General features: G+C 35.2%; 1 protein-coding gene across 2 annotated transcripts in view; it reads left to right on the forward strand.

Annotated features, from left to right (window-relative positions):
• LOC148948017 (uncharacterized) overlaps positions 1 to 18,854 on the forward strand; it is a 112,842-nt gene extending 93,988 nt beyond the window's left edge. For both annotated transcript variants that reach the window (XM_089095177.1, XM_089095178.1), the window contains 2 exons: positions 1,428 to 1,602; positions 16,601 to 18,854. In XM_089095177.1, coding sequence (XP_088951303.1) covers positions 1,428 to 1,602; positions 16,601 to 18,113 — 1,688 coding nt within the window. In that variant the 3' untranslated portion in view covers positions 18,114 to 18,854. The remainder of the gene's footprint in view (positions 1 to 1,427; positions 1,603 to 16,600) is intronic.
• The last annotated feature ends 8,521 nt before the right edge of the window (positions 18,855 to 27,375 follow it).

Raw genomic sequence — 27,375 nt, forward strand, 5'->3', positions numbered from 1 at the left:
AATGTTGAAGTGAGATATCTGATGAAACCTAATAAATAATCTGTGTCTTGGTATAATTTGTGCTGAAAAAAAGCTCCATGTGTAGTTATGCAGTTGTTGGTATTAGGGGGCGCTGAATCTAAAATAAGAAATAAAAATTAAAAAAAAATAAATACATATGATTCTAAGTAACTTAAAATGGTTTAGCTCTTCTTTTAAAGGGGTAGTCTTCATTAGGAATCAAGAGACCATTCATGTTTTGGGTTTTTACTGACGTGAAGCGTTGCCAAAGTTAACTATTTAGTTTTGCTACGGTTCAGTTTGGTAACTTTGGTAATTCTACGGTTCAGTTCGGTAACTCTGAAATATGTGACACTGGCGTAAAAGCTTTATTATTTTGAAATAACACAAAAGACAAATTTTAGGTGTCAGATCAGCTAGAATTATGTCCAGTTTTGGTGGAAGTAATTTAAGAGAGAAAAAGGGTTTTATTTAAATAAAGCAGTGTCAATGAACTTAAAAAAAACAAAACAATACATTAATTGATAAAAAATTCTGAATAGTTCAACTTCACATTTGGGAGCCTATGTTAACGGGGGAAAAAAGGAAAGAAAAACAAATGTAAAGAAGCAAATTTATTTGTTTGTCTTTTGTTGTTTTTATTTGTTTTGTATCTCTTATTGTGTTGTTTTTGTCTTTTCCTATAGATGATTTAACTGTTTTTTTCCCTTTCTTTCCCTTTTTCCGTTGATAAAGGCTCCTGGATGTGGAGCTGAAATGTTTATTTTTTTTGTATTAATTAACGTAACGTTGCAAGTTTTGTTTTTAATTTGTTGTCACTGCTTCATTTAAATTAAACCCGTTTTTCTCTCTTAAATTCTCGTAAATGAAAAAGCAGTGTAATCTAAGAAATTATCATGATGGAATAAGGTACACAGATGTAGAAAAAGGTTGTTTTTGTACTGCGAAAGGCAGATTTGCCAAATACTAGCCTGGTACTAGGAACAGACCAAAGTTTTCATTTTTGTTTTCATTTAAATTTCTTTGGTACTTCAAGGATCTTCAATTATTATTTTTGGTATCAATCTCCCCCCCCCCCCCAAAAAAAAGAAATAAAATGGAAATATATACTATAATTAACAATCGTTTTATACATTCTAAACATTTATCGTTTATAAAATTTTACAAACCAAAAATTTTTAAAGTAAAGTTAAAGTTAAAAAAATTTGAAAGTTAAAAAAATTTTAAGGTTAAAACAAGTTTTAAGTTAAAAGTTTTAAAGTTAAAAAAAAATTTTAAGTAAAAGCTAGAGTAATGCATTTATTAACATAATTGTAACAGCAAAACTTTTCCGAAAACCAAATACTTTAATCCCTGGTACTGTTTTAATTTAATTTATTTTTATTCTACTTCTTTTTGTTTTAATTAATATTTTTTTTTAAATTTAGGTCTTTTTGGGATGATTTCATACTACCGCTTCTTTCACCCAATGGTATCAAAAGTTTCGTCAAACGTCATGACTTCAAGTTGTGTATCAATACTATCAACCGAAGCTATCAAAGGGGGTGTCCATCAGGAAATGCCTGTTCTTCGAACGTTGAAGTATAACAAAGATGAATCAAGGTGATTTTGAATTTTGTTTTCTTTTGGGGGGATACAGTAGAGGCGAAACCTTAACATAGAACTTCAGCTTTAACTGCTAAATATGTTATTTTCAGATATTTTTTTAATTTGTTTACATTTATGTTATTTTTTTATTATTTATTTTCCTTTTTTTCTATCGTTTATATGCCTCTATTTTTTAAGATTATATTTCTATTTTTTATTCTAATTCTAATTATATTTTTTTTTCTAATTTTATTCTAATTATTCTGAATCTTTAATCAATTCCAAAATTTATTAGTATATGCATTTCTGATGACAGTGCAATAATCCAATATAAAAATGTCTTTTTCTTTTATTGTTTATTCTATTATTCTATTTTTCATCTATTGTATATTTTTCTGTTGCTTTTTTGCTTTTGGGGGGATAAACAGAATGTGAAACCTAAACGTATAACTTCATATTTAACTAGTGAATGTGTTATTTTCAGATTATTTTGTTTTTTTATTTATATTTATGCTATTTTTTTTATTAATTATTTTCGTTTTTTCTATCGTTTATATGCTTCTATTTTCATGATCATATTTCTGTTTTTCTAGATTTTATTTTAATTATAATTATATTTTATTCTAATTATATTTTTCTATTTCGAATCTTTAATCAATTCCAAAATTTATTAGTATATGCATTTCTGAAGACAGTGCAATAATGTAATATCACAATTTCTTCTTTTTCTATTGTTTGTTTTCTTTTGGGGGGATAAACAGAATGTGAAACCTAAACGTTGAACTTCAGCTTTAACTACTAACTAAATTTTTTTTTTTATTCATGTTATTTTTTTATTTATATCGTTTATTTGCTTTTTTTAACTCTTTTTTATAACTCATGAGCTGTTTTGTTGCTGTTTTCGTTTGTTTGCCTCATTAATTTGTTTAATTTGCTTGCACTTCTGATGACAGTACAATACTGCAACATCAAAGTTTTTTCTTCTTCTGTATTCCCCCTCTAAGTAACCTTAGTATTTTTAATTTTTTAGGGTTATGAGCCGTTTTTTTCACCATTTCCGAATGTCCAATTACATCCAAAATTATCAGTACATGCCTATTTGATGATAGTACAACAAAAAAACTTCAGCAATCCTCTTTGATATAAATTCATCTTCCCGACCCTCTTGATATCTTTTTATATCAATACTGAGGAACTTCAGCATTCCTCTTTGATATAAATTCATCTTCCCAACCCTCTTGATATCTTTTTATATCAATGCTAAGAAACTTCAGCATTCCTCTTTGATATAAATTCATCTTCCCAACCCTCTTGATATCTTTTTATATCAATGCTGAGGAACTTCAGCATTCCTCTTTGATATAAATTCATCTACCCGACCGTCTTGATATCTTTGTATATCAATGCTGAGGAACTTCAGCATTCCTCTTTGATATAAATTCATCTTCCCGACCCTCTTGATATCTTTTATATAAAGTATGTTAACTAACAGAAATAAGTGAGCTGTAGTAGCTAGCCTAAGCAAGTCCATTACAATTAGTTTAGTTCTACTAGTGAGCAGACACTTAATGAGCATTATCAAGGGAATTGGGAGAGGGAGTGTAATCTAATGTTGCAGCAATACAACATCAAGTTCCTCCTGTTGTACACTCCCCCTCCCAGTCCCCTTCAGTGGCGGATCCAGGGGGGCGAGGGAGAACCCTTCCCCCTAAGTAGTCTAAAGAAGTGTAATTTACTTAATTAACGCAAGTTTGCGTTAATTAAACTTGCTTCTAACGCAAGTCTATCCGATCAACCTATTTTGCCCCCCCCCCCCTAAAAAATCCTGGATCCGCCCTTGGTACCTTTAATAATCCTCGTACATTTTCTGCTGAGTAACCTAACTAAGCTAGTTCTTGGGGCTGTTTGGGGATGTTTGTGGATAGGTAGTGGTTTCAATTCAGAAATGTGACGGACGGGGATATTTTTTCTAACTTGGTGTTCTCAAGTCACTGACTTTTTACTATATGTCAAATAATTTGTTTTTATTTTTGACCCATTTTTGACCACTTTCAGAATGATATGATATATGATATGATTTATTAACACTAGAAGCCCTACTGGGCCATGGTTAATACACAATACACATAAAAAATAATGAATGAAAACACCCTTATTATAAACAAAACAAAAATAAAATAAAAGATAAATCATAAGCAGCGCAATAGCGCTGCCTAAATAAAGAACGACGTTGGCACAATGTATTATTTTTTTTATTTTTTTTGGGTTTCTTGGTCTTAGACCAGGGTACTTCGTATCGAAGGAGTTGTTGTAGAAACTTCTAAAAAGACTCATTCGATTGGAATTTGGAGTGGATTGTGCCCTTTTTAATAGTCGAAAGGGATTGGAAGGCAACTAACACCACTTCCACGCCCACCATTTCCCCAAACACATTCAATCAAAATTTTGAGATAGTCATTTTGTTCAGCGTAGTGGATTTCCAGGTAGAAATTATGTTTTGAGGAGGGCACTCCCCCACAGCCCTCAGCGCAAGAGTAATAAGTTGAGCCCTGGGGGCCTGTTAGATACCTAATAGAAGATTCTGTCAAAGAAATTTCAAAAAAGGATCATTCGATTGGATATTGAAAAGACTAATGCTCTTTTTGCTGTTCAAAATTGATCGGAGTGTAATTAACCCCCCTCTCACGCCCACCTTTTCCTCAAAGACATACAATCAAAATCTTGAGATAGCCATTTTGTTCGACGTAGTTAAAAAGTCTAAAAATAAGGTCCTTAGGAATGACCCTCCCCCCACTGCCCTCAGGGCAAGGGTTGTAAGTAATGCCCTGGGGGCATATGAGTTTTTTTTTTAGAAAGCGTTGTCGTAGAAACTTCAAAAAGGAATCATTCGATTGGAAATTGAAACGGCTAGTTCCCTTTCTAATATTCGAAAGTGACTCGAGGGCAAGTAACCCCCCTCTTACGTCCACCATTTCTCCAAACACATCCAATCAAAATTTTGAGATAGCCATTTTGTTCAATGTTGTTGAAAGGTCCGGAAATTATGTCTTTGAGGATGACAACCCTCTCAAAGCCCTCAGGTCCAGGGATGTAAGTTTTGCCCTGGGGCAAATAAGGTTTTTATAGAAAGCAGTTGTCATAGAAGCTCCAAAAGGGCTCATTTGATTGGAAATTGAAAGGGCTAGTGCCTTTTTTAATAGTTAAAAGTGATTGGAGAGCAACTAACGCCCCGCTCACGCCCACCATATCCCGAAATACATCCAATCAAAATTTTGAAATAAATAATTTTTTTAACGTACTTGAGAGCTCTGGAAATTAAGTCTTTGAGGATGACAACCCCATCACAGCCCTCAGCGCAAAGGTTGCAATTTATGCCCTGGGGGCATATAAGGTGTATATAGAAAGCGTTGTCGTAGAAACTCAAAAAGGGCTCATTCGATTGGACATTGAAAGGGCTAGTGCCCTTTTTAATAGTCGAAAGTGATTGTAAGGCTTGAAATTTTTATAGTAAAGATCGATGTGGGTACAATGTATTACTATCTTTTCCTTTTTTTTTGTTTAGACCAGGGCACTTCGTATCGGAGGAGTTATCGTAGGAACTTCGAAAAAGGCTCATTCGATTGAAAATAAAAAGGGCTAATGCCCTTTTTAATAGTCGAAAGTGATTGGAGGGCAACTAATCCCCCTCCCATTTTCCCATTATGTGGAAAAGCTAAATGTTCCCCTTACATTAAATCAAAATGCACTGTGTTAATACTAATTCGTAATAAGGTATCTCAGCAGTATCTCAAGAACGACTGAGGGTGTTATGTTCAAACTTTCGGGGCTACTTCTGCTCTTAAAATTTAACCAAATAAAAATAGCGTAAGTGTATCCAAGCTATCAAAGAAAGTAAACAGACTTGTTTTTGCGAATGGTATCAAGTTTTCTGTTTCAGGTCAACTAGAGGAGGTATGAAACTAAATTAAACACTAGTATTTGTATCCAGATTTTTAAAAGGGTGTATGTTGCTAAAAATTGCTGAAATTTTTTCTCCAGCTTACAAATAGCTGGCCAAACTGTAAAGTCATAAACAAAACGAAACGATTTGAAGAATTATTTTCTTTTCCTCTGAAACGACTTTGTCAATATAAAACGAACAGGAATAAATTAAAAAAAAAATTTTTTCCACAAAATAAGTTTTTCAAAGAAAAGTAATAAACTCCATTAAACCAAAAATGAGCAAAAATAAAATCAAATAACCCACCAATCGTGAAACTACCATAAATCAGCATCGATAAATAAATGAAACCCAAAACGAACAGAAATTACAATAAATAACCGAGTCAAACTCAAAACTTACTTTTACTTACTTACTTAAAGCTCTTGCTCGGCAGCGTCGCCAGCGTAGAGAGAACCAGTCGTCAGTACCGTCAGTCTTCTCCAGAGTGGTCGGTTCAGGGCGAGGGTTGTCACTTCAGCCGGGTTGATGTTTCTGGAGGCGAGCCGATCACGGATGAAGTCCGCCCATCTGGTGCGTAGTCTACCCCTAGGACACCTCCAGCCGTTTGCAGCTGGGTCGAAATCGAAGATGAGCCGGGCGGGTGTTTGGGCAGGCAGACGGAGCAGATGACCATACCAACGCAGCGAGCGAGACTCAAGCTGCTCGGACAGGGGTGGGAGTTTGAAGGACCTGAGAATTTCCGAATTTCGTACCCTGTCGGGCCATCGGGAGCGTTCGATTTTTCGGAGGTGTTTCGTCTGGATGGCATCTACCTTCAGCGTCTGTGTCTGAGTCAGCGACCAAGTCTCAGCAGAATAGAGCATAACGCTGGCAACCAAAGCAGAATATATTCGTGCTTTTGTGAGACGGCTGATCTGGGGTTTATGGAAGACAGTTTTTAGAAGGCGACCGAAGACAGAGTTTGCTTTTGCCGCTCTTGCTGATATTTCGGCATCTAGGTTTCTGTTTGAGCAGACAATTGAACCAAGGTAGGTAAACTGCTTGACTACCTCTACAGTCTGGCCACAAATTTCCACAGATAACAGGGGGTTGGACGGCGTTTTCTCAACGGGCATTATCTTGGTCTTGGACCAATTTATTGTCAGACCGAATTTCTCAGCGGCAGAGGCCAGTGTTTCCAGTGTAGTTTTGAGGTCACTAATGTTTTCGCATATTAGTGCCACGTCATCGGCAAAGTCGACGTCTGAAAGTACTCTTCCAGCAAAGCCTATACCAAACGGCTGCACCGGCTGTATTTTATTCAGGATGTGGTCTATTACACAGTTAAAAAGCTCAGGTGCAGCAGCACATCCTTGCCGGATACCATTTTTAATTTTGAAACATCCAGAAGGCCGTCCAATTGCAATCACCACACTTTCAGTGTTATTATACAGCTCTTTGAGGAGACGGACGATTTTCCTGGGTACGCCAGCAGACTGGAGGATTAGCCATAGTGACTGCCTATCAACAGTGTCGAAGGCAGATCGAAAATCGACAAAGGCAATGTACGCCTTCCTCTTATATTCAAGAGTTTTCTCTACTAGCTGTCTAATCGTATGGATTTGCTCGGTGGTGGACCTGCCTGGCATGAAGCCAGCTTGCTGGGAGCGACGCAGGGCATGGAGGTATCTTGTTGCCCGTTTGAAAAGCAGCATAGCGAAGAGCTTTCCAGGAACTGAGAGTAAAGTTATGCCACGATAATTGATACATTCTGCTTTGCTCCCCTTCCTCTTGTAGATTGGCACAAGTAGGCCCTTCTTCCAGTCTGAGGGGATTTTTTCAGAGTGCCACACAAGGTTAAACAGCATTTGTAGCCAGAGGATCATGGCTGGACCCCCATTTTTAAGGAACTCCGATGTTAGGCCACATATTCCGGGCGCTTTGTTATTCTTTAGCTTGCGGGTGGCAGCTTTTATCTCCTCCGCTGTAAATTCAGGACCATCAGGAACAGGTATGGTAGTAGCCGCAGCAGCTGCTAGCTCATGGTCCGTCTGGTCTGGTGGATCTGAGTTGAGCAGTTTCTCAAAGTGATCCTCCCACTGGCGGAGGCATGGTGATTGGTCGTAGATATTCTCACCGCTAGCGCTTCGAAGGTATGGCGTAGTTTGAGTGTGCTGACCTGACAGCTCACGAAGAATCTTGTAGGTGGCTCCACTGTCCTTTTTTTTGGCGGCCTCTTGCAGTTCGGATGCCTTGCTGTCAATAAAAGCCTTGCGGTCTTTATGCAACATGGAATTGCGCTCATTGTTTAGCAGTCTGTATGTAGCCATGTCCCCGCCAAGACGTGCTTCTCGCCTGAGCTCTATGATGGCAAGGGAGTGATTACTGATCCAGTCCTTTTTCTTCCGTTGCCTCATTCCAACAACGTCAGTTGCTGCCGCAACAGTGTTCTCTTTGAAGGACTTCCATGCAACTTCACTATCATCGTATTGACCAAGGACCTCAAATCTGTTGGATATCTCCACATGGTACCGCTCAGCCAGAGCGGGTTCCTGTTGGATGCGACCGGCATCAATTTTCCGAGAAGACTGGCTGTTCTTCATAGCTTTGAGGCGGAGCTTAATTTTGGCTGCTACCAGCCGGTGGTCGGTTTTCCCGAGATCGGCGCCACGGTAGGTGCGGCAATTCTGGACAGACGACAGCCATCGTCGACGTACGATGATGTAGTCGAGCATCTTCTTTGTTGATCCATCATTGCTATACCAGGTTTACTTGGCTATATTTGGTCTCTGGAACCATGTGTTCGCAATCGTTAGATTGTGGGCCAGACAACAATTCAGCAGCCTCTCTCCATTCTCGTTTAGGCAATCCACTGTAACAGGTTCAACAGCGAGATCCCACAGGCCTGAGTCGTTTGAAACACTTGCATTCAAGTCTCCTAGGAGGAGGAGGTAGTCATGGGGAGGTACAGAATATAGTTCAGAACTAAGCAGGTTATAAAAATCGTCTTTGTCTTCTTCATCAGCGTCGTTTGTGGGGGCTTAGCACGTAATGACAGTTATTTTGCCGTGCTTCCCATCCAGTCTTGCAGTCAGGAGTCTAGGTGATTCTGGTTTGAATGACAGGAGGGCCCTACGTGCAGCACTGTTCAGTACTAGGCCAACGCCTCCTCTTCTTTGGCTACTGCCAGACCACAACAATGTGCGTCCTTCACCTATGTCCTCTTCACCATGTCCAGGGAGGTGTGTTTCGGTGACTCCAGCTATTGTGACTTTATATGTTTTTAGTTCTTTTGCTAAAAGAAGCTTCGAACCGGGTTGGTTCAGCGTCAGGACGTTCCAGGTGGCCACATTGGTGCCACCTTGGTCAACGATGTTCAGAGGGGATTTTCCTTGGGCGGTCCGAGGTCGATACGGGGTTTGAGATGATATATCCGAGGCTGAATTTCTGGTTCCATTCGTAGCAATAGGAGTTTCAGGAGGAGGGCTGCCAACCCAACCGTCCCTAGATGCATTTGGTTCTCTGGTGGCTAGCCAGGTATCCAGAGGCACGTGGAGGTCGTTCTTCATGTGCCAATTTGCCTGGGAACTAACTCCGGAGGAGCATCATTACCTCCATACTCAAAACGAGCAGAAATTAACATGAGTAGGGCTCAAAACGCCTTTGCCTTCCCTATGCCAGAACATAATTTGCACTTTACTGAAAAAAATACAAATGAATGTGCATTGTCAGTTTAATATACATATACTGATATTTAGTAATCAAAATGTTAATATTATTTGATTTATTAAAGTTATAAAAGTGAAAACATTTATATTTTTTATAAATGTTTATAAATTTCCTCCCCATTCCTCCCTTTCGAACCACCCCGGAAAAATTTCCTCTCTCAAGCCTCTTAACTCCTTACATAAACATAAAAAATGAATTAAATCATCATTTTCGTCCACACACATTGGACAAAAATAGAGACCAGCCTTTGACCTGATCTTCCCCAAATATTTTATTTTGTCTCCAAATGCTACAAAATTTCCCCTTACCGATATTACCCACTTTAATTCCTCCCTACTAAGCCCCGCCTTAAAATACACTTCCTTCCCCCTAGGTCCTTAATACTAGCATACAGAGACAGAGAAGGTGACGAGGATATATCACAATGCCATTTCTGGATCTCCTGGCTCTCGAAAATAAACTTAACTTGATTTGCTTCCGCCCCCTTTCTACCACTAAACCTTTCCCCCTTTCCCACAGCCTAGCTTCTCCACAACTTTATAAAATATGTTTAACTTGGCTAGCCCAAGAATCTTTCCTCCTATCTCTCAAAGATTCTTGGTAAGCTGCTTTTAGTATCCTCTCCTGTGGGAGGGATACTAATTTTTCTTAATACCTAATCGTACTAACTAGCCTTATAACTCTTTCACTTCTCAACCCCAAATCATCCCTCAAAACTAACCCATTAAACTTATCTCTTAGATCTATCAATCTCTTAAATAACTTAAATGGATCCTTTATAACTTAGCCTCCTTTTCAAATCCCCAAATTTCACACCCATAACTAAATACTGGTCATATCTTACTATCAAAAATCCTCTTTATTAATTTAATATCACTTAGGCCTATCTTTCTTAAACTGCTTCTCAACACACTCCACATCGCCCTAAGTCTTCTTCTCTCCATTAAGTCAACATGACTACTCCACCTTTTATTACATGTAACCTTACACCCTAAATACACAAACTCCTTTTCAGTCTTTAACTCACTACCATTCACATAAAAAAAATCACTTTGTCCCCCTTTTTCTCCAAATACTACTACCACTGACTTATCAACATTTGAAACTAACTTCTTCTCAACTAAATAATCATGGGTCTAATCTTTGCAGCTCGTTTTCTTTTTTTGCAACCAACACGATAACTCAATACACAGTGCTGCCCTACTCCTAAAATAATCCTCTATATCATTTATAAATAAAGAAAATAGCATAGGAGATAAACTACAGCCTTGCTAACCCCTATAATACTTTAAATTTTCTAGAAAACTGTTTCCCAATTTGAACTACGATCCTAATTACACTATACATAGCTACTAATATCCTCACAAATCTCCAGGGCAATGTTCGATTACTTCCAAATGGCATCAGTGTATCTTCCCGATGACAGTATAACAGTAATAATAGTACCAAATTCTTGCCTCTTTTATGCTCCTTGATTAAACAGAATAACATAAATGAGTGATTTGGCAGAGCAAAAATTATAAAACATAAACTAATACACAGGACTGATAGCGCAGCGGTAATGTCGCTAGCTTGAGCCTGTTGTAATTTTGGTTGAATCTCAAATGAGAAAAATGTTTGTATTAGAAAAGACGAAAGGCTTTTTAGTCTTAGTAAGGACTAAAAAATAATGAATAAATAAAAATATTTTTATTTTTTTGCAAAATGGACTAAATAGTAGAATTTTTTTCTCTCGTGAATCTATGTATAGAAGTGAAAACGAGGGACAGAAAGGAGATTGGGCTGTACATGATTTGATTCTTTGAACTCATTTCTCCTCAAATCGCTCACATTTTTCTTTTATGCATATGGAAGTTACATCAGGTTGATACCTATGCTATATAAAGCTCATTCTGTTATGCCCCCTTGTACAATGTCTGTTTGTGGCGAGAAATTCTTCATCAAATAATCCGTGGAAGTGAAATCAACAGGGCAATAAGATGTAGTTTTCCAATATTGTTCCTGTAGTTTATTTCTGATTGTGCTAAATATTCACCCGGACCATTCCCCCTCTGAAAGACTCTTAATCTTCTCGTCTTGCTTCCAACTGGTACCATTTTTTTTTTTTTTTTTTTTTACCACAAATCAAATTTTTGACAAATCCAGTAAGTATTTGCTACAGGATCAAACCAAAGACGCACTATTTTTAAAGTTTTCATTGTAAGTATAAGCTTGTGAGACCGCGAATTGATGATACAACTGCAAGAATGTCCAAATATTATCCACGCCCTACGAATCTTCGTGCCCCTTCTTGACCGTTTCCTGCATTTGAAAGACCCTAGGGAAGTTAAAGGAAAACATTTTATGCACCCACTTACATATGATATAAATAGTTAAAACGAATTTCCGAAGTCCCCTTCCAATAAACGCCCCCTTCCCCATCACTCCTACCACCCCTTCTTTGCTCCTGCCAAAGGGGGTCAAAGATATTTTAAAAGCACCTTCCAACCCGTGTATGTACTCCACTTGATAGTCTTCCATAGAGGGTGGAAGATCTATCACAAGATTTATATAAATTTCAATTGATTTATGTGCTTAGGAATGTTTAGCTAACAGAAGAACAAATGAATTGTTTTATACTTTTGATATATACTGTATGCAGGGTCGTATCCAGGATTTTTTTTTTAGGGGGAGGGGGTTACAAAGGAATTTTTTTTTGGGGGGGGGTCATAAAAACTTAAGAAAATGCATCCAAAAATTTGTTTATTTTGAGTTTCGTTACGTTTTTCACGAATCCGACAAACATTGGGGGGGGGGTTAAACCCTCTAACCCCCCTCTCCCCTGGATAAAGAAGCGTTACGGATAATAAAATGATTGTATACATTTTTGGCATTGGGATTTTTGGAAATTTATACATTTTTGGCATATATTTTTTTGGCATTATATCCATTATTTATTTTTGGAATTAATGATTATATTTATTTGCACATTAGGAGAAGGTGTTTGCAATGGGATCCATTAGCATATTTAAAAAGAACACAAAAGAGCATTATGTGGTGTGATCACCTTTTTTCCAATAAAGTAATATAAGATATTAAGATTTACCTCATTTGTCAAGTCTTGGTGGAGGGAGGTGTTATAAAATATTCCTTCCATCAACATGTTTCAACGTATTTGTAAATTGAATTCACTACGCATGTCGCAAATGTAATTTGGCGTATGGATCTCAATCTTAGGATTTGAATGGTAGCCAAAATGTGACCCCCGTTTCAGAAGCCAAATTGTGACCCGTGTTTTACAAAACTAGTTTTTAAAAAACTAATAAGCCTAAAAACTAATAAAAACTAAAAAAAACTAATAAGCCTAAAAACTAATAAAAACTAAAAAACTAATAAGCCTAAAAACTAATAAAGACTAAAAAAAACTAATTAGCCTAAAAACTAATAAAAACTAAAAAAAACAACTAATAAGCCTAAAAACTAATAAAAACTAAAAAACTAATAAGCCTAAAAACTAATAAAAGCTAAAAAAAACTAATAAGCCTAGAAACTAAAAAACAACAACAAACTAATAAGCCTTAAACCTCCTAACCCCCCTGACAGTGGCGTATCCAGGATTTTGTTTCGGGGGAGGCCCGTCAGTCTGCCTTTTTATAGCAGTCATGTGAGCAAGAAAATTATCTATCATAGTGCAAGATTTCAGGCGGGGGGTAGGGGGGGGGGGTAGCTAGGTAAAGAAATTAAAAGTACACACTTGTCATGAGTATTTCTAGATGTAGACTTTTTTTGCTTGAGAATGGATGACAATGTTTTGCCAACAAAGTCAGAATTAAAAAAAAGTTAGAAGCAGTGAGAGTTTCTATTTTGGGCGAGTAGTTGTTTTGGAACTGCCACGAAGCGGCAGAATTTAGAAAATATAAAATAAAGAAATGCATTATTCCTTATATTTGCCTATGGGACCCTTGTTTTAGAGAACCAAATAAATAAAAATAATATTATATCAAAGACAATTGCCCAGAATTTGGTTTCGGAGGGGTAGGGCCTCAGTCTACCTATTATAACAGCCATGAAAGCAAGAAATGTATTGATATTAACATTGTTTACAGAAGATAAAGCACAATTAAAGTTTAAAAAACAGAATCAACTGCACTTAGAGAAACGAGCAACGAAAGACGACCTAACCTCTCACAGTAATAGCCGCCGGTCTTTTTGGCTGCAAATCGATCAAAAATTTGGTCAGCATCGACCTGGATATCGTGGTTCAGGGTCATGTGAGCTAGTCCGTTCAGACGCTCCTCGCCTGTGGAGCTCCGCAGATAGGTTTTTAATCGCTTAAGACAGCTAAAGCTCCTCTCAGCTGAAGTGGTAGTCACTGGTAATGTCTGAAAAATCGTCAAAAGCCTCCGAATGCATGGGAAAAATCTTGCATCGCATGACGCAAGAGTCGAAGCAACAGTTGATGGTTTCTCAGACTTTCCGAGCCACTTCTGTTTCCAAATTACTAACTCACATTCGAGCGCACGTCTACCCCTGTGAAATCCCTCATAAACAGCAACGGCGTTCACAAATTCATTAATATTTAATGACTCGTTGTTAGCTGGCAAAAGCCTTCCGATTTTGAAAGATGCCTCCTGATGGCGCAAAAATCTTTGATCAAGTTCTTCAATAAGTGAAGCAAAGTAAGGCTCGAACAATGACTCGCGATAAAAAACCTTGATGGACTCATTATCGTTGATGGACGTTCGGCGGATAGACATTGAAGCAGCCGGAGCCATATGTGCCTCTTGTGCAGGCTCAAAGGCTTTCTGAAAAATTGTTTCAAAATTATTTTGTTTTGACTGCAGTAAAGTATCAGAACATATTTTAATATGCCGACAGCCCTCAACTAAGGCTAAATCTTCGGCTTGCAGCGCCTTAGAGACAGAGAGTATTATGGCACTAACAAACTCTAGCATAGCCAACGTGAACATAAAACTAAATTCGGTTGCTGCTGAAACCAACGTATTCGCTTTTGAAATAACTTCCGTATCGCACCGTATGCTACCAACTATTTCCTCAAGTACGGAAATAATCGCACAATACAAAGACATAAAAACTGAAGCCACAAAGAAAGCCACAACAGCGTGGATCTTTTTATTGGTGTTATGGAGCCGTCAGAAGTCTTGACAAGACAAAACCTAGAATTCTTCATGTTCGTCACAGGCTCACTAACCCAATTTTTCTCAACTGGGTGTTTCATACAGTGAGCAATCACTGGCAAATCTTCAAAGATGCCGTCACTTTCCAAGCCCGATTCAGTGTCAGTCGCGGAAGCCTTTTCCTGCTTATCGGACAGATTATTTTCCTCTGAGTCATCGTCTGAGTCACTGTCGTGAAGTACAGAAAGACGAATATTCGGTACTTGGTGACCAAAAGCAGAAAGTACGTCGTCGGGTATCAAGGCTTTCATTATTCGCTGGCTTTCAATACGACTCACCCTAGCTCGAGCTTGATTTCATCGTCCCCGGGCAAAGAAAATCGGAACTGACAGACACAACACCAATGGATCTAACTCGCTTGGCCTTGGGCAAGGACAACTGTTCATTAGAATATTGAGCTTCAAAATCCGTTATACTTTCATATCGACGAATTCGATGTAGAAGTTGGAGGAACAAAAAATTTATTACAGTACTGTAAGTGCGGGTTTGAGACCACATCTTACTATAAAAATTTTCACATGGTTGGCTATTCATGTCGAAGAGTTTGAAAAGACGTTCGAGCCCAAGCCGTTTGAATCGACGAATGAGAAGCACTAGGGAATGCATATTTATCTCTAGGCAATGGTAAAGGTTTGTGTTAATAAAATTCTCGTTCAAAGCATAATGTCTACTTTTTAGGACCCAGGATCTCCAATGTCGAACGCAGTAAACAACACGACCAAGTAAAGGTAACCTCTCAAGAGGAGAAAGTTCGCCGTCGCAAAAAACGCGTCGTACGCTTTTCATAAGCCAAAGATAAAACTGTGTTCCTTCGCTTCCAGTAACACGCTGTTTCAGGTGCGCCAGAGGCACGGAGGCACGAAGGAAGGGACACCTGCGACGGTCAGTTATTAGCCCCTCGGTTGGAGCATCATGTAGTGTGACCTTAACAGTAAAGTACCAAGAAAATGCTCTCTACCCGACTGTTCCAAGGCTTCAAAGATTGCCCTTGAATCGTTAAATTACTCATTTTATTACTTATCTCGCTGTTCCTGGACAAACATCAATTTTGGCAATTAAATCATAATCGGAACATTTTTTCTCCCGATTCTACTAATGGTCGCAAAAACTCGTTTTCCGCGTAAAACTCGTAAAAACTGAAAACAATTAACTTTTGTTAATTAAATTATTTGCGTACATGACTTGTTTGGTAGGTCAAAGTTTGCCCCCCCCCCTCAAAATATTGAATTTTTAGAGACACGGCTAAAAATTCTGGAACGGCTCTAAATGATCAATTCACACGGTAAAATTATCGTTTTTGCGGGATTCTACTTTTTGTTTCTGGAAATACGGGAATATGAAGGTATTCCAACATTAGCCATGCTCATAGTTACACAAGAAATAGAATATAAAATGAATGAACTATCAATAATTCCATTTTGGGCTCTAGAAAAAGATTAATTTTCAAAAAAGTTTGATCCCACCCAAATAATGATCATTTTTACTGTTTCCTTTAATTGATCATAGCTAAGAAAAATTCTTACGAGAAGATTTCCAAATTTAGATTTGGTCGTCTTCAATCTAAATTGGGAATTGCATTTAATTACAAGTGATACATGTGTGCTTCAAAACCCACTAAATACAAACTATTGTCAGAATAGTACTAAACTCCTGACCGTCATTGCTGGTTTTTGCAATCTTTAAGAAATGCTTAATGCTGGGCTGGCGTCGCTTCATTTTCTTTCTTTCCTCTCACGCGACCTTTCCATTTCAATGCTTAGCTTACACTGGAATTATAGCACCGTTTGAATGAACTATCGTCTCTTAGTATGATTCCTTATCGCAATTCCTTCATCGCAGAGAAGCTAGTGCTTATAGCTCCGAGGGTTAAATAGTAAGAAAAATTTCTTGACATCTTGTTTGATTACAGGAGGCGTTTGATGATAAAACAATGATATAAGCTTGCCGGAGAAATGGATAGCCATTTAACAAGAAATGAAAAAAGGAATGAGTGTTGCAAATAACTTAAAAGCGTGAATATTTCGGAACTTTCTATATTGGCACTTTAAAAAAAGAAGAAAAGAAATTTCGGGGGGGGGGGCCTCCGCCCCCCTCCCTTGATACGCTACTGCCCCCTGACTAAGCTATACTATGCATGCTACACTTTGAATTTTGTAGTTTTTTTTTAAATTTTATTTCTTTGCAGTTTTACGGTGGTATCAATTCCTCCTCAAGACAGTATATATTTAGAATCCTCATTAAATGTATCTCAAGAGCAAGAAATTCATTCTGACGAACCTGTTGAAGACTTGACCGCTCGACACGGGTTTGACTCCAAGGTCGTTGACTCGGTGAGTGAGGTACCAGAAATTATGGGTGACAAGCTGGAAAAGTCAGTGACTATTTCAAAAATCCTTGAAGATAATATCAGTGAAATTTTATCCACGCATGACTATGAAAACATGGCGGCAATAAATATATGTCGTAATTTATGGGGAGTCCGCCACTGGCAAAAATATTTAGATATACAAAATAGTAATCATGATTACAGTGTTGCCAGAGATCCTGATTATTTAAATTCAACGTTCACTTCTTATAGTACTTCTAAAGATTATTCTGACGTCATGGTCTCATCTCGACCGGGTATATTGACGTCACAGTGTGAGTCTCTTCCTGATTTGTTCAATACATCAATTAGTCAAAGTGAGTACAGTGAATTTGGAGCAGTTGGAGAGTTGTGGAGATGCTCAACTTTGGAAAATGTATACTTAGCTGAACCGAATGCGAAAGTTATATCGTTTAGTGAAGAAAACGGTTCAGATTTTGGGACTTATATAAGAGGCTGCTTATCACCACGTAATTGTGACTATGAAAACATCTGGGAAAAGCCTTTGCCTAGAAAAGGTCAGTTACACGAGGTATATTTGCGTCTCCCAACTGCCCTTGAAACAATTCTAGAAGAAAACGAAGATAGTCTAATAAGCAACCAGAGTATTATTAAACGATGTACTGAAATGAGGAGAAGTCAAGCCTCTCAAGCAATTATTCGAAAGTTGAACCATGAAAGATGCGTTAATTTATTTGAAAAATACTCGCCGCCTAAAAGGCCTGAAAGTGCTCAAAGTAACCATAGTACAACAAGTAGTAGCTCTCTTGTTGCTACGGTTGAAGAAATAGTTCACTCAAAAGTTTGTGACTTGTACGATACGGAAAAGCCAGTGATTTCACCCTCAGTTAACAGTTCTCCAGAAGAATTGAAACTTAAAACAAAGTTGGTGATTGAGCGAATGCACAGGTCTCCAAATCACATGGTGCCATCTAATCCAACCACTTCTCAAAAGACTGATGAATCTGATAGTCCCCTCGCTCATCACCCTAGTGCTGATAAATTACCAGCTGCTAAATTACCTTTAACATATGAAGAAGTTAGTTTTTTATCCAAACTGGCTGTTCAAAATCAAGAAAACGTAAACAAAGCTTTTGAAAGTGATGGGATTATTTTAAAAAACGAAAAAACTAAGAGTGACATCTATTTTTCTAGTCCAATTTCTTCTAAGTTGTCACAACCACGATCTCGTCAGCCTTTGCAAGTGTTGAATGGAGCTAATCTCTTGAAAAGGGCTAATGAATCTCTACCGCCACCTATCTTGCCAAGAAATCCAAAAAAGAACAGAAAACATTTGCAAACCTCAGTAATCCAGAAAAATGAATATTTCTAGATTTTTTAGTCAATATTAGTTAAACTAATCCTAATAATTTTGTTTTATAAAAACTTCCTTTTTTATGTCCTTTTTTCGCCATTGATTATGTGAATTTTAAAAAGATTGCCACTTTAGATTCGTCCATTATAATCAAATTTAATTGGACTCGTCGAAATGATTTCTGTCTATTGTTTGTTGAGTTGATATTAATTAACTTAATTGTGATGTTTCAATGTCTTTAATGGTAAATTAGACAACTTCTTTTTTTGTACGCACTTATCTCATGTTTTATTTTATAGTATTTAAAAGATTGTCATAATAGGACATTGGTTCCCAAACATTGTCAGGTCATGGAATGAGTCACATTGTCAGGTCAAACAGGGAATGAGTAGTTACTTTCTAAGCTCCTTGTAGTCCGTGACTGCTTTAAAGCTGCTACTGCTGAACTTTACAATACAGTGTGTTTAATATGCAGTATTACATCTATATTATACAAATACCAGAGGACCAAGCTTTCCTCAATGAAGCTCCCCCCCCCGCTGAAATGTAATCCCCCACGCCCTAATTCACGCAAGAAAATAAAGCCTTTTTGTATGTTTTTATAGATTTAGTTGTATTGACATCCATTTTATTTTTCTCCTTATATGACTTGTGAATTGCTGCTACTGAACTTACTTTGCTAAAAATCCAGTCCAAAGTGACAATATTTTATAGATAATTTTGGAGACCACACTGCTGTTCCATGACGATAAAATAAAAGTTCAAAATAGGGATAAAATACTTTTTAATAGACAGTGTATAGGAAATTCACAAAAAATACCAGATATTTCGGTCACATATACAGTGACCGTCATCAGTAGTAAAACTAAACTAGTAATCAGTAGTAAAACTAAAAGTAGTAAAACCAGTTTAGTTTTACTATTGATGACGGTCACTGTATATGTGACCGAAATATCTGGTATTTTTGTGAATTTCCTATACACTGTCTATTAAAAAGGATTTTATCCCTATTTTGAACCTTTATTTTATCGACAATATTTTTAATCGATTGACCTTGTCATTGTCTTGTCAATACTTGTCATTGTCTTATGCTAAGACCTTATCATTATTCAGTCCAAAGTTGACAATACCTTGTCATTGTCTTACCAATACTCGTCATTCTCTTATGCTAAGACCTTATCATTATTCAGTCCAAAGTTGAAAATACCTTGTCATTGTCTTGTCAATACTTGTCATTCTCTTATGCTAAGACCTTATCATTATTCAACTGACCTATTCTATCAATCTGCAAGGTTAAAATTATCTATAAGGTGACGAATTAGTTAATAACTGCTGCAGGTGAATACGATACAAGTAGCAAATCAAATACAATCCAAAGTTCTCAGGTTGGAATATTTAAGACTAATACTAACGGGATTGACATTCACGTCTCCTTGTTCAAATGACAAAATTAATTTTGACAGTTTTTGGTTGTTATGTCTCTAATTTCAGTTAATGGAGGATTTAAGAAAAGTATATTAATAGTTGTGGGAGGGGGAAACAAATTTTCCCAAAGTCGTGCCCTATCTAGATTGTTTTTTATTTCATGAATAAATGACAATTTTGACATGAAATGATATCATGACAATATGACAATATGACAACATGACAATATGACAATATGAAAAAAATGACATCATGACAATATGACAATTTTGAGAAAAAATTTCTTGTTGTTTTCGAGAAAATATATTTTCAACGTATTATTGTTGCTCGTTTAAAGATATAAGATAAATCTGTGTATACATTTTTTTAGTATCATGTACTTGAAGGGCATTGATATTTAAGTAGAAACAAAAAGTATGCTAGCTGTCGATTTACTAGAAGTACTAACTAATCTTAATAATAATTGATTATAAAATTATTAATTTTATACAAATTACAAAAAAGAACTACAAAAAAAAAAAAAAAAAAAAAAAAACCTCACATGCTTTAGCAATTTCCAAATAAATCATTTTTTATGTGCCTGAGTAAAGCGTTTGATAGGCTATTGTATTATGATGTCATTCACTTCTTGTGAAAATGCTGGAGTTATAATATTTATTTTACATAATAATATTGATTTTATACTCCACTTACATCAAAAGATTAATAGTGGAGTAAACACTTTAGAAAAGAAACAAAATAAAATATTGTACCAAAATGAAAATCAACAATAATGCTAGATAATAACATTAATCATCAAAACAAAGGTCAACAATAACATAAATCATAAGATTACCTAAACACAATTCTTAAATGAATCAGAGCCAATAACATAATCAACTGGTGTTTTACAATTTTCCGTCTCTTGATTTGTCATGTGTGCAAATTTGACTTCTTGTTTTCTTAATTGGTAACGTTGTCGCATCCAAGAAAATTCTTAAAGAACCTAAGCCTAATTGTCAACAATCATTAAAGACAGGGGCGTCGTTTGGGGGTGGCAAGGGGGGGCAGTTGCCCCCTAATAATGTGGAGGGAAAATATTATACATCCCATGCCCTTTGACTAACCCTATATGGACCCCTCTTGCCCCCCCCCCGCCAGTAAAAATGCTGGAGATTCGCTCCTGATATTTAAAGATCTTGTTTTTCTATTGAATGCTTTTATGAAATTGAAGGGTAGAATTAGGATAAAATTTAATTAATTTAAGAAAAATTGAATATTATAATAATAATTAAAAATATTAGAAATAATAGTAAACCAATTTAATTAATTCACGTATATCTAGTAATATATCAATAGTCAATAGTCTTATGTTAAATCAAATTACGTTTTATAGTCCATTATTTTAGAGTTCATCATTATAGTCTACAGTCAACGGTCATGTGTTATATTAACTTCTGTTGTAAAGCCCATGATTTTGGAGTCCAATATTATAGTCTACAGTCAACGTCCATGTTTTGTATTAACTTTTGTTGTACAGTCCATTATTTTAGAGTCCCTTTTTATAGTCGACTGTCAATGGCCATGTGTAAAATTAGCTTGTAGAATAACTACTGTTGTAAATATGTGATTTGATTACCAGCCTACAGCTCTAATTTTCATTGAAAGGACGATATTTTTTTGTATCAACTTATTGAAAATTTTGTAACTACATCGGTTTAACTATACACAGTAGTGCAAATTCATTGAATGTAGATGAAGGAAGGAGGGAAGGATAGTACGGGAGGGATAGAAGGAGGGAAGGATAGGAGGAAGGAGGGAAGGATATTGTTTTTGAAATTCTATTGGGGAAATTTTCTGTATTTCTGAATTTTTTTTTCCAATCTTAATATTATTGTTTATCTCAGTCGGGGTACTGAATGTACCTGTAATTATTTAAACTCTCTGTATTTTGATTGCTTTAATTATTATCTTCTTATTAGTAAAACAGAAAACCCTGTGAATAAAACCAGAGAATCTTTATTGAGTTTCTTGGCTGGTTTTTGTTATATGTTTTGTCAATGGCTATAAAAATACTAAGTTAAATTTTAATTTTTATAACCTAATGAAATGAATGCTGCTTAAACTTTACCAAAACACAAACATTACATAGATTCTTTATTTTTTGAAGTTTTTTTTATCTAAATAATATTATTATTTGATCTCAGTGGGGCTGCTCAATATTGCTGTAATTATTTAAACTCTTTTTATTTTAATTGTTTCAATTACTACCTTCTTATTTGTTAAACGGAAAACACTTATAAAACCAGAGAATTTCTATTGAGCTTCTTGGTTATTTTTTGTTATATAATTGTCAATGGCTATAAAAATAATAATTTCAATTCAAATTTATATAACTAAATGAAATGAATACTACTTAAAACTTTACAGAATCATATAGATTTCTATACTCCATTGCTAGTCTGAGCATTCATCCCAAGCTTTGCATACTCATTGAACACTCATTCCTTTCTATACCTTCCCGCCATCTTTCATCAACCTCCATATTCTCCCACAGTTCACTCAATTTATCACATTCACCCATCATAGGACCCAATGGGTCCTACCCACCGTATTGTACATTGCATTATTATCAAATGTCTATTATTTTTTATTCGATGATCATAGTACATTATTTACTTGTTGTTTTTTTATATCAAATTTCTATTATCTGTGAGTCCATGGTCTACAGCCATGTGCTGTAATAACTTTTGTCATAATTTATGAAATAATGACTTGTCATTTATGTGTTGGTGTTCATTAAGGTTTATGCTTCCTTCGCAATATATGGTCTACTGACTATTCTGTGACTTTTACTTTCACTGAATGGACGAAATACTTTTATGACTTGATCAAGGTCGTAAATAGGGGAGAGGGGTCTATTAAGGCCGAAATTTTATCTGACTCGTAAAAATAACAAAAATGCATACAAATAAATTTTTAATTCGTTTTCTTAAATCATACTGTACCCCTGCCCCCCCCTCCTTAACTAAAATCCTGGCTACGCCCGTGCACTTGATAGACGAGCTTATAACTTTTTGTAATAGCAACCATTTCAGAATATTTAAGGGCTGAGATGGGAAGAGTAAACGTATTTTCAAAATTTTAAGGTATTTTCTACAATTTTGTCATTTTTTGCAATGTTGCCAAATTTTAAAGTATTTACCACAATTTTGCTATTTTTTTCGAAGAAACTAATTTGATTATTCTCTCTCAATTTGGGTGCTAAACTTTACCGATTGTTACTTACTAATTTCTACCAATTATTATAACTAAATTAACTAAAAATTAGTTGACAAAAATGGAAAAAACATAACTAAAAATAAAAGAACATAACTAAAAATAATACTAAAATTAAACTGATTCTGTTTTCTTAGTACGAGTTTTTTTTTAGATTTAATTTAAGAACAAAATATAAGAAAACACTAATAAGACCAAAGGAACACTAATTGGAATTTTTGGGAATTTATACATTTTTGGCTTTTGTTTTTGGACTTTATATACATTATTTATTTTTGGCATTATTGATTATGTATATTTGCACATTAGGAGTGGATATTTGCAATGGGAGCCATTAGTATATTTGGGAAGAACACAAAAGAGCATATGATGTGTTCACCTTGTTTCCCATAACGTATTTTACGAATCCAACAATATTTTTTTTGGAGGGGGGGGGGGTTAAACCCTATAACCTCCACCCCCCTGGATAAAGAAGCGTTACGGATAATAAAATGATTGTATACATTTTTGGCATTGGCAAATTGGCATTTTTGGAAATTTATACATTTTTGGCAATATATACATTATATATTTTTGGTATTAATGATTATATTTATTTACACATTAGGAGGGCATGTTTGCAATGGGATCTATTAGCATATTTAAAAAGAACACAAAAGAGCATTATGTGGCGTGATCACCTTGTTTCCAATAAAGTAATATAAGATATTAAGATTTACCTCATTTGTCAAGTCTTGGTGGGGGGAGGTGTTATAAAATATTCCTTCCATCAACATGTTTCAACGTATTTGTAAATTGAATTCACTACGCATGTCGCAAATGTAATTTGGCGTATGGATCTCAATCTTAGAATTTGAATGATAGCCAAATTTTTATACGTGTTTCAGAAAACCAGGTTCTATAGAATTGTCCTCTGATGCGCACAACTTGAATATCAAATGAATTTCTTTTAAATTAAAAAAAAATACTAAGAATAGTGTGAATAAAAAGAGCTTTAGAACACAGTTCAATTGTTTGTAGTTGCCCATTAAGTGCGAAAGATAGCAACGCCAAATTCAATAAGTCTTTTTAAAAAGAAATTGAGCGGGTATAGTGAAAGGCATGGAAAGCGTGGATAGCCTTAAAATTAATGATTTCTTTTTATTAATTAATTAATTAAAATTAGTTAAAATTAGGAGGAAAAATATCAAAACTATATAGATGGATTATAGAGAGAGAGAAGGATTTATTGAAAAAAAAAACATCAACAAAAAATTATTAATACCTCCCCTAAAAAGCGAAGCTTGGCCGTGGGGGAGGTAGAGAAAACAAAATCCTTAAAAAAACTTAAATTCTATTAGTTTTCCTTTGCGTATACATAACAAAGGATATTTTTCAAAATACTAAAATTGTTACTAAAATATGTTTTTATGGTTTAATCGTGTTTTTGTCATTTATTTTCAATGTGTTAGTTGTGTTTAAAGTTAAAACATTAAAAATATAGTACCGCATCAAAATGATGTACCAGAAACCTGCACAGGAAGCATAAACATAAATTTCCGTTTTTTATATTGATTTTTAGATTTTTAGTTGTTTTTGCAGAAATTCAATTTGTATTCTATTTGGTTTTCGCTTTTTTTTTTCTCTCTTGTAGTTTAATCATATTTTTGTCATTTCTTTTTAGTGTTTTATTTTTTGTCTTTAACATTTAAACTACAGGGCTTCAGAAAAATATCATATCAACTCAATACTGTACTTTAGCTCGTGTTTTCTTAATTTCACCTTAAAATACCGCTTCTCCCCATGTCTCCTTTACGTAGGGTTGTAGAGTTGATATGTAGAGCTACGTAGCTCTACGTAGAGGTACGTAGAGTTGCATGGAGTCACAGAAGCATCTTTCATACTGCCAAAAGTGTAACTTGTAAAACTTCTTACGTCTATCATGTAAATTATTTCTTACCATCTTTGCCACATCGTCATCAGTGTTGCCAACACTTTGATATAAACTGTACCAGTTTTCCGATTAAAATTGCACCGTAAGAAAGTAACTGGTACCACCGGAACAGAAAGTTAAAAATTTGCCTTAACAATAAGAAAACTTTCGATAAATTAAAACTTTGAACAGATATTTGAGTCAAAAAGGAGCAAGTACAACCTAAATGTACCGAGAAATCTGTAGTACCAACAATTTCCAAATGCACTAGTCTGTGCCAGGACCTAAATTGTACCAAAAACGGTACAATTGTACTGCATTGGCAACGCTGGTCATCATATATATCTAATCCATTATTCCAGATTTCCCCACTCCATAATGTTGTAAAGTCTTCTTACCTGGTACGGCAATGAACTTAGAGGTTCATCTCCTCTAAAGTTCAAGTTGTAGTTTCAAAAGAAACTGAAGTTGTAGCTACAAAAGAAGTTTTAGTTTCAAAGGAAACTGATTTAAGTTGTGGCATTTTCAGAATATGCTCCACAAGTCTAATCATATTCAGTAGCTCACAACTTCTTTGCGAAAAATATGTGTCCACAACTACACAAATTTTTTGGACAGCAACAAATTAATTATTGAGGAACAAAATACATTATAAAAAAATATTTTTGTGGGAAAAAAAATGACCGGAAACTTAACATGAAGATAATGAAATTTTTCTTTGAACTCATGACATGATTTACTTATTTTAATTGGTGTTTTAACGCCAAAAATTAAGAAATTTAAAAAACATCTTTCTTTTCACCGGGGGAATCTTGGTCTCCTGGTACTTAGTCTCTAATAAGGCACATACAAAGGAAAAGTTTGTGATCTTTCTCCTAGATCCCTAAGTTAAAGCACCGAGGACACAAAAATACCTCTATCTTCTTAGGTCCATTTCTCCTAGATCACTATTCTTCATCTCTAAGATAAAGTACCATGTACAGAAAAACGCCTCTTATTGCCCTTGATCTTTTCCCTCCTGATCCCTAAGTTAAAGCAGAAAGAACATAAGAATGCCCCTTAGATCCCTATCCTAAATCCCAAAATTAAAGCACCAAGGACCTAAAATTGCCCCCTATCCCTCTAGGTCCCTAATTTATAACTCTGTTTCTAATCGCCGTGGGAAGCTCGGCCCCTGGTACTTAGTCGTTAATTAGGTACACGCAAACGAGAAGTTCAGGCAACACTGACAATGTTAAGATTTTGGCAATTTTTTGGCAATTTTCATTCCAATATCTACTGTTTTCCGTATAGTTCACATTTTTATGAAATTGTGTATTGCCCCTAAGTGCATATCACTTCCTGGCTAAGACTTTGTGTACGAGGTGATTCTGATTTTTTTTTTTTTTTTTGTTAAAGAAAAATGTTCAAACCGTAATAAAGATATATCGTAACCGCAGAAGAATAAATCAGTAAAAATGCATTGTTTCTGAACTGAATATATTTGTCACTATAACCTCACTGTTAGGGGATATTACCTATAACTAATATCACTCTAACTTCATTATTGGATCGAGGAGATACAGTTTTCTTAGATAAGCCCGGGGCGGAAGTAGAGGAAGGGAGCCTATTAAGATTAAAGTTCCCTGTATGATCTTGATTCGTTGCTCCTAACCCAGCCAGAGGGAAACAGAGAAACTTTAATAAAAATCAGGTCCAAAATAACAATATGTTGAGTTAAGTACAATAACTTTCCTGGTATTATTGTTCAAATTTCAGTTTAGCTATTCTGCTAAAAAGTAAGATGAATAATTAATTGATAAAGTGCTACATACAAATCTGATGAACCCTGTCACCTATCAAAACAGGTTTAAAAAATAAACCGGGCTATATTCGTTATGGTGCTGTATAGTAGATTAAAAAAAAGAAAAATTGTTGTGTTTCATACCTGAAAATTGTAAAATTTCTTTTAAAATTGTGGAAATATCTTACTCTTTAAGCAAATTCATATCATATTCTAAACGCAAAACAAGGTAGTATCACAATAGGGGCCGTATTATGCAAATCTCAAAATTCTTAGAATTTGTATTTAGAAGACTGAAAATGCAATGAAATAGACAACAATTATGTCGAAATTTGATGGAATCTTATTACCACCTCAATACCATCTATATTTGATATTTATAGTTCACTATTTTTTGTCAGCAGAAAATTTATGACAAATATTAGGGAACTGGGAAACGGAAATAAATTTTCCCAATAGTGTCCTATATAAAATATTTCTAACGCCGAAAAATGGTTGTTCACTAATTGACAAAGAAAAAATAGTACCCTTTTCGAGAAAGCGTATATATATGTACATATATATGTATATATATATATATATATATGTACACACATATATATATACAGATATATATATAGATATATAGAATAAGATATATATATATATATATATATATATATATATATATATATATATATATATATATATATATATATATATATATATATATATATATATGTATATATATATATTAGTTTTTTTATATTTATAATCTTTGAATTTTTTTATCAGACTTCATAAACATTGACTTAATACTCTTTTTGTCTTTCCCAGTGATATTTTAATATGAGCTTTAATCTGGTCTTGCCGTTTTTATTCTACATTTAGTTTTGTTACTTCTTTGTTTTGTTTTTATACAA

This window comes from Artemia sp. Qi Xiang Cuo, chromosome 10 (assembly GCF_049724085.1).
Source record: "Artemia sp. Qi Xiang Cuo chromosome 10, ASM4972408v1, whole genome shotgun sequence".
Taxonomy (NCBI): Eukaryota; Metazoa; Arthropoda; class Branchiopoda; order Anostraca; family Artemiidae; genus Artemia; species Artemia sp. Qi Xiang Cuo.